This window comes from Marmota monax, unplaced genomic scaffold (assembly GCF_021218885.2).
Source record: "Marmota monax isolate L192 unplaced genomic scaffold, Marmota_monax_Labrador192_F-V1.1 WCK01_AAM20220418_F8-fsc00019, whole genome shotgun sequence".
Taxonomy (NCBI): Eukaryota; Metazoa; Chordata; class Mammalia; order Rodentia; family Sciuridae; genus Marmota; species Marmota monax.
Genome location: NW_026695242.1, coordinates 4583868 through 4596960, shown reverse-complemented (window position 1 = coordinate 4596960; position 13093 = coordinate 4583868). Strand labels below are relative to the sequence as shown.

The 13093-nt window shown below is 36.9% G+C and overlaps 1 protein-coding gene across 3 annotated transcripts in view; it reads left to right on the top strand.

Annotated features, from left to right (window-relative positions):
* The window catches only part of Adk (adenosine kinase), a 488318-nt gene extending 475791 nt beyond the window's left edge, over positions 1–12527 (top strand). For all 3 annotated transcript variants that reach the window (XM_046419601.2, XM_046419600.2, XM_046419602.2), the window contains one exon: positions 11680–12527. In XM_046419601.2, coding sequence (XP_046275557.1) covers positions 11680–11804 — 125 coding nt within the window. In that variant the 3' untranslated portion in view covers positions 11805–12527. The remainder of the gene's footprint in view (positions 1–11679) is intronic.
* The last annotated feature ends 566 nt before the right edge of the window (positions 12528–13093 follow it).

Genomic DNA, 13093 nt, shown 5'->3' with positions numbered 1-13093 from the left:
AACATTGGAGACTGTATAAATCTCCACACATAGGAAATTGATTGAATAAACAGTGTGTCCACATACTGAAATACTATGCAGCTGGGAAAAAGAAAGGAGGAGTCAAGGAGGTAGCTCAGCCCTAGAGCATTTAGCCTAGAATATGTGAGGCCCTGAGTTGAATCCCTAGCACAACTAAATGAAAAAGGAAAAAGATCTCACTGGGCGCCGTGGCACCTGCCTATAATCCCAGCAGCTCTGGAGGCTGAGTAGGAGGATCGCAAGTTCAAAGCCAGCCTCAGCAACAATGAGGTGCTTAGCAACTCAGTGTGACCCTGTCTCTAAATAAAATACAAAACAGGGCCAGTGATGTGGCTCGGTGGATGAATGCCCCTGAGTTCAATCCCCAGTACCAAAAAAAAAAAAAAAGAAAAAGAAAAAAGATCTCTATGGATTGATGTGAAATGATTTCCAGGAGATATTTTTAAATGAAAAAATCAAAGTTCAAAAGAGTCTGTATAGTGTGGTACCTCCTCCTGTGATTGTTGGTAAGCAGAAATATTTGTGCTTCCCTTTACCAGAGGACTTCAGGAGAAAAAAATCAGGAGACAGTGAAGTTGGTTACTCACAGACAGGAGAGCACAGGGTAAAAGAGTGACATCTCCCCACATATATCTTTTATAGAACTTTTATTTTTAGAAACATGTTAATTTGTTCTACTTATTTTTAAAAGAACTAAAAACTCAAAAAGGAAAAAATAATACTGAAAACAAACTATTAACAGGTGAGCTTAACTTTTTTTCCAATCTTTTAAGTAGAATAAGCCCCCCAAAAGGGGGTAAAAAAGAGAATTACTTTAAGTAACATACTGAACATAGTATCTGACAACGTGGGAGAAAATCAAACCAGTCCTGAATCCTTTTTAGTAGGTTTGAGTTTTTTATAGTTAGGGATGAAATGATTAGGGCAGGAGAGGGGAGCACTACTAGCAATTTAACCCAAGAGAGGTCCACCATTCCACCTGGCCCTTTTTTGCATTATTTTGAAACAGCATCTCGATAAATTGCTGTTGAGAGCCACAGCTGAAGGGGCCCCAGCAAACTTCCAGCTGCCAGCAAACTTCTAGCTGCCAGCTGATGATTGGCTCACAGCGGCCACAGCAACTTCTAGCTGATTGGCTCCTCTGCGGTGATGCTCATTGGGCTGTTTCCCCGCCCTTTCAGACTAGGAAGCTGCTCATTGGGGGACTTTTTTTGGCTCTGCCCACATGACCCAGCCAATTGGCCTCAAGAGCAGAAGGAGTGGGGGAGGTGGAGAGGCTTGTGAGAAGCCAGTGGTGGCAGTTGGGCTCTGAGGGTTTTTCCTGAGGAGCTGTGTGGTGCAGTTTGTGGTTCTAAAAATAAAGTTCGTTTCTTTTGACAAGTGGCTCCTGAATTGTGCCCAGCCAGACTGTGGCAAATTGCCCAGGTGGGCCTCGAACTCATGACCCTCCTGCCTCAGCCTCCCAATAGCTAGAGTTATAGGAATACACCAGTGCTCCTGGCCTAGAAACAAAATGATTCTGAAGCTATTTCACATGTATTACAAAATTGAGTAAATAAATGGTTGATATTCTTGGGAGCTAGGGTTCTGACTGTAGAAGAAAGAATATACATGGAATAGGGAAAAGGGTGGGGGAAGAGCCCTGTGGAGATAAGAATTGGTGTCAACTCAATTTGCAAAATTTGTCAGTATACACATATGTATGCACACATATTTATGGGTTTAAGTGTATACCTGTATGCATGCTTCCTAGGTCTGTTTGCTAGCATAGTGTAGCACTAAAAGCCCAGTTGCCACCTAGATCTTATTCTCTAATCCCATTCCTTGCTAAAAGGAAACCGATATCCTTGGAGAAAAGGCCGATTCCAGAGTATACCTGAGCCCAGAACATTATACCAGATAATAAGGAAATGCCCAAAAATATAGGCGGGTACAAGGGACTCCCATTAGCAAAAAGTGGAACATTTTTAGTACTCAGGGGCTGTGAAGAATTACAAACCATTATTTTTTAAAAATCTGTACATGAGGGGCTGGACTGTGGCTCAGCAGTAGAGTACTCACTAGCACGTGCAAGGCCCTGGTTTCAATCCTCAGCACCACATATAAAATAAATAAAATAAAGGGATTGTGTCCAACTACAACTAAAAAAATAAAATACTTAAAAAAAATCTGTACAACATAGAGGCACATACCTAATTATGTATTTAGCTTGGTCATGATGTTTAGGTTTTAATGCATTTAATATTAATAAAGATATTTTATTTTAAATTACTTGTTAAGAAATTGTCCATAATAAACATACTGAAATGAAACTTATTGTAGGAAAAAAAAACTGTGTGTATTTTTTTTAAATATTTATTTATTTTTTAGTTGTAGTTGCACACAATACCTCTGTTTATATGTGGTGCTGAGGATTGAACCCAGGACCTTGCACATGCTAGGCGAGCGCTCTACCACTGAGCCATAACCCCAGCCCCAACTGTGTGTATTTTTTAAAATATTTTTTTAGTTGTTGGCAGACCTTATTTTATTTATTTATTTATTTATACAGTTAGAGAATCGAACCCAGAGCCTCACACATGCCAGGCAAACGCTCTACCACTGAGCCACAACCCCAGCCCCTGTGTGTATTTGTTAATGCAGGGCTGGGGGTCAAACCCAGGGCCTAGTTCATACTAGGAAAACACTCTACCAATGAGTTTTATCCCCAGCCCTGCATCTTTACTTACAATAAATAGATTCTTAAAATAATAGATGGAAGAAAGGGATAATTTCTTGCTTACAGTAAAATGCCAAGGGCTAACTTTGGTAAATGCAAATGATGTGCTGGAATGGGAAAATCATCACAATTTGAGTTGCTTCAGTTAAGAATCTTGAATGGAATCAGGAATTGGGCATGGTGGTGCACACCTGTAATTCCAGTTACTCAAGAGGGTGAGGGAGGAGTATCCCAAGTTTATCTTGGGCAACTTAAAGAGACCCTGTCTCAAAAAGGGCTAGGGATATAGCTCAGTGGTAGAGTACTTGCCCAACTTGAACAAGGCCCTGAGTTCTATTCCTGGTATCACCAAAAAAAAATAATTAATTAATTAAAAAGATATTAAATCTACAGCTGAGATGAGGACTTGTGTCATGTGTAGTGCTAGGGATTGAGCCTTGCACATGGCATGAGCACTGCCCCAGGAATAGACACTTTATTTATTTATTTGTTTGTTTGTTTATTTATTTTATTTGTTCTAATCAGTTATACTATACATGACAACAAAATGCTTTTTGATTCATTGTACACAAATGGAACACATTTTTTCATTTCTCTGGTTGTAGGGTCACACCTACAAAGTAGGGTCACATCATTTGTGCAATCATACATGTACCTAGGATAATGATGCCCATTTCAGTCCACCAATCTTTCCTATCCCCATGCCCCCTCCCTCTCCTCCATCCCCTTTGGCCAATCCAAAGTTCCTTTACTCATCCCATGCCCCTGCCCCATTATGGATTAGCATCCACTCATCAGAGAAAACAGGAATGGACACTTTAGATGAGGAACAGAGTCATAAACTGTTTGTTAGATGCAAAGGGAAAAAAAATATTTACATATAATGGAGAAATAGAACAGCATCTTGATCAGGTGGTCAAATTAATTACACCAGTGAACAGCAGATGGAATAATGTGCCTCTCAGTATCATGTCCTGAGAAGGACACAAAATAATGTATGCAGTAATCTAGCCAATAATGCATAAATATCAGACAAACTCAAAATTAGAATGACGTTATTAAAAAGGGGGTAGGAAATGACTATTCTTCAAAAACGTCCATGTCACATAGGTCAAAGAAAAACTGAGGAAATGTTCCACAATAAAGAAGACTAAAAGGACATAGAGCTAAATTCTAAACCAGGTTTCATTTTTCCAATGAGAAAATACTGTAAAGGACATTATTGGGTAATTGACAAAGTTAGAATATGAACAATAGATTACTGAAGTTGATAACTAGACTGTGGCTATATAAGATTATATCCCATTCTCAGAAGAGCACATCAAAGAATTTTGAGATTAAAAAGCCATGTTAATGCAGCTCACTCTCAAATAGTTGAGGAAAAATTCGTAAGAGAACACATGCAAATGGAGCAAAACTTAAGCACATCTGAGTGAAGGCTATGAAGGTGCTTTTTGTTTTTATTCCATAATATAGTATACATAGTATAATATACTAATTTTATTTTTATTTATTTTGTCTGAATTTAAGATTCTTTATTTGGGGGGTGGGGTACCAGGGATTGAATTCAGGGGCACTCAATCACTGAGCCACATCCCCCAGCCCTATTTTATATTTTATTTAGAGACAGGGGCTTACTGAGTTGCTTAGCACCTCATAGCACCTCACTTTTGCTGAGGCTGTCTTTGGACTCAGGATTTTTCTGCCTCAGCCTCCCAAGCTACTAGAATTACAGGTATGCATCATCATGCCTGGCAAGATTCTTAACAAATATTTTTTTTTTTTAAATGCACTTTGGGGCTGGGATTGTGGCTCAGAGGTAGAGCACTTGCCTAGCACGTGCGAGGCCCTGGGTTCAATCCTCCGCACCACATAAAAATAAATAGATAAAGGAAAGATATTGTATCCAACTACAACTAAAAAATAAATACTTTATTAAAATTTTTTAAATGCACTTTTGGTAGGCTAATAATTAAAAATCTAAACTTAAAATTATATTGGAGGGCTGGGGTTGTAACACAGTGGTAGAGCTTTTGTCTAGCATGGTGAGGCACTGGGTTCGATTCTCAGCACCACATATAAATAAATAAAGGTCTATCAACAACTAATAAATTATTTTTTAATAAATTATATTAGAAATATTGGGCTAAATGAAAAAAGCTAGACATTAAATGACAGGTATTGTATGATCTCTTATTTGAGTTACCTAGAACAGGCAAATTCTCAGAGACAGAAAGTAAAACCGCAGTTCCCAGGGACTGAGGTGAAGAGGAAGGGGGAGTTTATTGTGTAATGGGTACTGAATTTCTGTGAAGGTGATGAAAAAGTCCTGAAAATAGGTGCAGGTGATAGTTGCACAGCATTTTAAATGCTCTTAAGATTACTGAGTTGTACTTTTAAAAACTGTTAAAATAGTAAATAGTATGTTGCATATGTTTTACTCAGTGAAGTATCTTGGAGATGTTTGCTTATTCATATTATAAAAGGATTCCCTACAGTTTTTTCATTACAAGTTCCCTTTTGTTTAAATAACTTTAAACAACTTTTTAGATTCGTATCAGCTACTTTTTGAAGGTTCTACTTATAGTTGGTCATGTTTTATCTTTAGTTCATCTTAGTTGGTTTTTAAAAATAGATTATTAGAAAGGTGATATTCACCTGGGGCAAAGTCTTAGCTTTCTTCAATATTCCGGTTTTCCACTTGTTAAAGCAACTGACTCTGTGGAGTACCTCATTTCATTCATCAGCCCGCCCTTCACTTAGAAAGATGATGCTGGTACTTATCCTTCACAAAAATATTCCATAAACATAAGCTTTTCTTTTTCTCACAAAGACCAGAGCAGGAGGAATGAGGAAAACAGATGTTGCTTATAAGGCCTCTGATAGACGTGTTTCCATTGTAAGCTGATCTGACTCTGAATTTGGCGTCAGCTCCATTCACTGTGTGGGCTGAGCATTTTAGTCTCACAGTTTGGCAGAAAGTTAATATTGACCTTTGACTATTACCTGAAAACTCAATGATAAAAATACTCTTGCTAAACCTCTAGAGAGAGTGATCTCACACATAGTGTAAGCACATGTCTTCAAAATACGTCACTCTGTTAACCAAATTAATTTTATTCTTTAATTGGAAATATTTATTTTATCAAATACAGAGCATTCCCCAAATCTAACTGGGAAAAGTCTGTGTGGTCAGAATGGTAGAAGAGGAACAACATAAATCTCTTCCAGTGCTCTCCACAGGTCATTATACCACAGCTTCTCTTCTCAATTAACCTTCACCCCCCAGGCTGCCCAGGGCCTAAGGGAAGGCCGAGAAGTCTGGCCACAGAACAGTTTCTCATTATCATCTGTTCTTCTGAGTATTTAAGCACTGCTGCAGCAGCTCAAGTTTCCCCTAAGGGGAAAGAAGCCCAGATTTTTCTGTTCTTGACCTATCTTATTTGTAACTACACTTTTTAATTTTTTTTAAGTTTCATTACAGTATAATTGGCATACAATAAACTACCCATATTTAAAATGTACAATTTTATACATGTTGACATGTATATTCCCATGAAACCATCACTATGGGCATATCCACTATGCCCCTAACCTTTTATAATCCTGCCTTCCTGCCCCTTCTCATCCATTTGAATTATTTCCATTTGGGGGTTATTACAAATAAAAAGCATCTGGGAATATTCATTTACAAGTCTTTTTGTAGATATGTGCTTTCATTTACCTTGGGTAAATACCTAGAAATAGATTGACTGGTCATATGGTAGCTATGATTAACTTTTTAAGAACTGACAAATAGCTTTCCAAACTGGTCTTAACATTTTACATTCCCACAACAAGTATATGAGAGTTCCAACCCATCCCACACCCTTTCCAGCACTTGGTATGATCAGTCCTTCTTTAGTTTTGTTTTACAGTGCTGTGGATCAAATCCAGGGCCTCAGACATGCTGGGCAAGCACCCTATCACTAAGATACATTTCCAGACTTTTTTTGAGACCACTCCCCAAGTAGCTGGTAAATAGCTGAACCTAGTTAGTCTTTTTAATTTTACCCATTCTAATGGTTATGTGGTGGTATCTAATTGTAATTTTAATGTGTATTTTTTAATGAATAATGATGTTGAACATCACATGATTATTTAGCATCTGTTCAATATTTTGGCCCATTTTTTTTAATTGAGTTGTTTCTTGTTACTAAGGTGCAAAATTGTTTGCTTTTGAGGAAGTCCAAATTGCTATGTCCTCTATAAAAATTTACACTTTCTATAACTTACTAAGTTATCTTTAGAAAACCCAAGGTACATGCCTGTAATCCCAAAGATTCAGGAGACTGAATCAGAAGGATCTGAAGTTTGAGGCCTGGCTCAACAACTTAATGAAACTCTGTCTCAAAATAAAAAATCAGAAAGGCTGGAGTTGTAACTGAGTGGTAAAGTGCCCCTGAATTCAATCACTAATACAAGAAAAAAAAAGAAAAGAAAAGAAGCTAAGCTTTTCTTTGATATATTTCTCTCAATGTCTCATAGGTTTATCTCTCACAATTTAAGCCTATGATTCATTCCAACAGAATTTTTATAAATGTCATAGGTAAAAGTTGAAGTGGTTTTCTTTTTTCACATATGGCAGTCTTATGTAATTTATTTAAAAGACTATTCTTTCCTCATTAAGTTTCCTTTCCTCATTAAGTTGCTTTGGCACTGTTGTCAAAAAGGAATTGGTTTTGTCGCACACCATGGCACATGCCTTATTCCCAATGACATGGGAGGCTGAGGCAGGAGGATTCCAAGTTCATAAGCCAGCTTCAGCAACTTAGCAAGACCCTCAGCAATTTAGTAAGACCCTGTCTAAAAGTAGAAAATTAAAAGGGTTTGGAAATGTTGCTCAGTGATAAAATGCCAGTCAAAGAAAAAAAGCAATCAGTCTTATAGAAGTAGGTTTATTTCTGTGCTCTGTTCATTCTATTAATCTATATGTCTACCTTTATGCAAATATTGTAGTGTCTTGATTATCATAGTTTTGAAAACACGTAATGTAAGTCTTCTGATTTTGTTCTTCATTTTCTAAGTTCTGTTTTGACTAATTTAAGTCCTTTGAATTTTCATATAAATTTTATAAGCAGCTTATTAATTCCTGTAAGACAACCTACTAGCTGGGTATGGCAGTACATGGCTATAGAACCAGCAACTCTGGAGACTGAGGCAAGAGGATTGCAGGTTTAAGGGCAGCCATGGCAATTTAGGGAGACCCTGTCTAAAAGTGAAAAATAAAAAGGGCTGGAAATGTAGTACAGTGGAAAGGTGCCCCTGGCTTCAATGCTCAGCACCACAAGAAAAGAAAAAGCCTGCTAGAATTTTGATTGGTATCTACTCACATTGGATCAATAAAAATTTCTTCAGAGCTGATAAAGATATTGAATCTTCTGACCTATGAGCACTTTATATCTGTCCATTTATTTAGGTTCTTTTTTTTTTTTTTATTGTCCTTAGAACTGTTTTGTTATTTTCAGTGTGCAGGTCTTGTATGACTTTATCAGGCAAATTTGATGCTGTGGGAAAACAGTAATTAACATGAATTTCAAATTGTTCATTGCTAGTATATGTAATTACAACACATATATATGCATACATATATTACCAACATAGATATTCAATTGATTTTTTTTTTTAAGAAAGAGTGAGAGAGGGAGAGAGAATTTTTTTTTAATACTCATTTTTTAGTTATCGGCAGACACAATATCTTTGTTTTGTATGTGGTGCTGGGGATCGAACCCGGGGCGGCACGCATGCCAGGCGAACGCGCTACCGCTTGAGCCACATCCCCAGCCCTTCAATTGATTTTTATATACAGATTTTATATCCTGCAATTTTACTAAATTCACGCAGTAGTTCTAAGTTTTTTTTTGTTTGTCTTTTTTTAGGTTCCATAGGATTTTCAAACTAGGGTTTCTCGTCATTGACATTATTGACAATGTAGGATGTTTGGTATTATCCCTGGCCTAGATAGACATAACACCTCCTAATCTAGCCATAACAACTAAAATGTCTCCAGACGTGGCCAAATATCTCCTCAGGGTCAAAATCTCCCACTTTGGAGAACCATAGGCATAAACAATCATGACATCTGCAAACAGTGACAGTTTTACTTCTGTTCTTAATGTTTTGTTTTGTTTTGTTTTTCTTTCAATACTAGATATTGATTCCAGAGGCACTCCACCACTGAGCTACATGTTCAGCCCTTTTTAATTTTGAGACAGGGGCTTGTTAATCTGCTTAGACTGACCTGGAACTTGTGATCCTCCTTCTTCAGCTTTAAGTAGTGTTCTTAATGGGGAAATATTCCATCATTTACTAAGAAATATATTACCACACAGTGGTACACACCTGTAATCTCAGCAATTCAGCAGACTGAAGCAGGAAGATTGCAAGTTCAAGGGCAGTCTCAGCAATTTAGTGATACCCTGTCTTAAACTAAAAAATAAAAAGGACTGGCATTGTGGCTCAGTGGTTAAAGCATGCCAGGGTTCAATGCCCATAACCATCCCCCTGTCAAAAATAAAAATAAAAGAGAGAGAGAGAGAGATTGACAGTTAAGTTTTCATAAGTGCTTTTTATCAGGATGAGGATATTCCCTTCTGTTTGTGTTTTGCCCAAAGTTTTTATTAGAAATAGATGTTGGAAGTTGTCAAATGCTTTTTCTGCTTCTATTAAGATGACCTTCTAAGGACTTCTTATTTAATCTGATAAATTATGTTGATTTTTAAATATTAAACCAACCTTGCATTCCTAAAATAACCTCTACTTATCATGATTTGCTAAATTTTTAAAATATTGTTATATTTGATTTTCTAAAATTTTCTGTAGAATGTTTGTAACTATATTCATAAGGAGTATTGGTCTATAGTTTTCTGATTTGGGTACTAGAGTAATGATGGCCTTAAAAAATGAACTGGGTAGTATTTCTTTCCTTCCTCTCCACCCCCAAACACACACACACACACACACACACACACACACACACAGTTTTCTAAAGAGTTTGTGTATCATTGGCATTATTTTTCTTAAATGTTGAGTAGAATTCAGCAATGTCCTCTGGACCTGAAATTTTCTTTAAAAAAAAAAAACAGGGAGAGAGAGAGAATTTTAATATTTTTTTTTTGTTTTCGGCGGACACAACATCTTTGTTTGTATGTGGTCCTGAGGATTGAACCCGGGCCGCACGCATGCCAGGCGAGCACGCTACCACTTAAGCCACATCCCCAGCCCTGAAATTTTCTTTATAGGATGCTTTTTACTATACAATGAATATATTTCATAGATACAGGACTATTCAAGTTATATAAATTAGTTTTGATTGTTTGTATCTTTCAAGAAATTTGTCCTGTTCACCTGACTTCTCAACTTTTGGGGCTTAAGTTGTTAATTATGTTTCCTATTTATCCTGTTAATAAATATAGACTCTGTATTGTACCTGTGTCATCCCTAAAACTGGTATGTGTGTTTTTCCTCTCCCTCATCAATCTGCCTAGAGATTTGTCCATGTGGGCCTAGTTGCACTCCCAGTTCCACATCTGTCTGGATCTGCCTAGGTCGTCCCTCCTTATGTTTTGGCCTAGTAATTCTAGGCAGTTTTGTTACTCATCTTTTGGTTGGTATGACCAAAATACCTGACAAGAAGGACTTAGCGGGCTGTGGACATAACTCAGTTGGTAGAGTGCTTGCCTCACATGTACAAGGCCTTCAGTTTGATCCCCAGCACCACAAAAAAAAAAAAAAAAAAAAAAAAAGAGAGAGAGAGAGGGAGAGAGGAGGAGAGATTTATTTTGTCACACAGCAGAGGAAAATTTCTCAGTTTATGGCAGCCAAGAAGCAGGTATCGAGAGAAAAAAGGGACCAGGACAAGATAAACCGTTCCAGGGCATATATGCCCCAGTGACTTACATCCTAGATCCCACCTCCCAGTAGTTCATTCAGCTACTCATTGGAAGAATTTACCTCATCAGTGGATGAGATCAGAGTCTTCATGATCCAATTATTTCCTAAACAACCACCTCTGAACCTTGCTGCACTGGGGACCAAACATTTTACCTCGTTTGGACTCCTCTTTCATGAATCCTCTGTGGCTGATGTCCAATATTTGAACAACTTTTTTTTAAATATTTCTTTGTCATTTCTGGAGAAAGAGTAAATCTGGTTCCTTTATTCCATCTTGATCAGAAGCAGAAGTCCTCAATGCTATTTTCTACTTTATTGTAATTTAATTTCAAGCTGGTCCTTAGTGCTTGACTACAGAATTTATTTCACTGCTACTTCTGGGAATGAAAGGGAGATATAAGTTACTTCATAACTTTTCATCTCAGAACCGTATTTGGAAAGATATCCAGATAATAGAATTTTCTCCAAATACCAATAGTAGACTAATAATAACAACTATTCAGAGGAAAGGGGAGAGAGCTAATCAATTATCAGTGATAAAGACCCCATGTAACACTATTTAGCCACTAATTTAAAAAAAAAAATTTTTTTGTAGTTGTAGATGAACAGAATGCCTTTATTTTATTTGTTTATTTTTATGTGGTGCTGAGAATCAAACCCAGTGCTTCACATGTGATAGGCAATTGTTCTTGCCACTGAGCTACAGCCCCTAGCTACTAATTTTTTTAAACCTTTTAATCCCAAAGTAAAGAAAAGTATGGTAGTTTTAGCTTAGAAAGACCAGATTGATTTGATGGCAAGCTGTCGTGCCCCCAACTTGAGTTCTTCAGGAGAAATATTAGGGGTAGATAATATGTTTAGGGAGAGATCTCTAATCCTTGGAGGCCTATGACTTACTTCCAAGGCTGAAGTGAGGTCTAGTGCTCACACCGTACTTGTTCTGACCCACTGACATTTCTGATGCTGTTATGTAATACTCATATTCCTCCTTTTTGTCTGTGTTCTAGGTTTTCTGTCTCAGCTGGTCTGTGATAAACCTCTGACTGAATGCATCCGTGCCGGCCACTATGCAGCAAATGTCATAATTAGGCGAACCGGCTGCACCTTTCCTGAGAAGCCAGATTTCCATTGATGGAAGAGCAGATAACCTAGGCCCAGGAGTACAGACACTGCCCTGATTGCTTCCTGAGAATTCCCACATTAATAAAGAAGAAAATTATCTGCTATCTTTCCTACTATAATAACATTCATTCTTAATTTAGAGGGCACAGTAATGCTTGCAGAATATTTAGTCTCTCAACAACCTGAAAAAAAAAAAACTGTTTATTTCCTTAGTTTGTTAATGCCTCTTAAATGTCAGTTCAATTGGAATATAACATTTCAGTAGAAATTTTTATTTCATGTTCAGTTACTTTGTAAATTCATGTGTGTGCAGTAAATTGATCCATTTCTGCTTTGAATGCAGATACAATTTAATATAATAGATTTTTTTAAAAGAAATTAATCCTAACACATCAATCTTTAGCTTTTTATATAAACATATTTAATTTAGGATTGTGTAAGTGGCACATACACAGATAAATGTACCACATATATACATGATAAATGGTCAGATAAGGTACAGAAATATTTATCTTGCCAAATTATTTAAAATGTCTCTTCAGTGTGTACTCAAACGTATAATGAACTTTGGATAACTGAATAAATTGCCAAATTTTAAGTTGTATTACAATATTCAAAGTATGACCTTATGCTTACTTATGGTACTCTGTAATTTGATACAAATAACTTGTCATATAGGAATTTTTTTTTCTGTCTTTGCCCTATGCTCAATAAAATTAAGGAAGAAAAATTATTACTTAGTAGTAGCCCTGAAGTGAGATCTCATTTGTTGATATGGTCAGAAAGAAAGTATATAATATGTAGGAAAATAATGGTATTGAGCCAGACACAGGGTGCATGCTTGTAATCCCAGCTATCTGGGAGGCTGAGACAGAAGGATGAAAGTATGAGGCCAACCTGGGCAACGTAGAGAGACCCTGTCTCAAAATAAAAAGAGCTGGGGATAATGCTAAGCGATACAGCACCCCTGGGTTCAATCCCCAGTACCTCAAAGAAAAACAGAAAGAAAGATAATAGTATTGAATAAGCAGAAGAAATTATCCAATCTGAAGAACAGATAAGAATGGATACAAATGAATAGAGCCTGAAAGACTCAAGGGACTCCATCAAGCATCAATAGCATGCTAATCACAGGAATTTGAAGTACTAGGAAAGAAGAGAAGAAAAAGGAGCAAAAAGAATAGTTGATAAAATAATGGCTGAAAACTTCCCAATTTTGTTGATAAACATTAATATACACATCCAATAAGGATCAACAAATTCCAAATTTGATAAACTCAGAGATCCACTTTGAAGCAC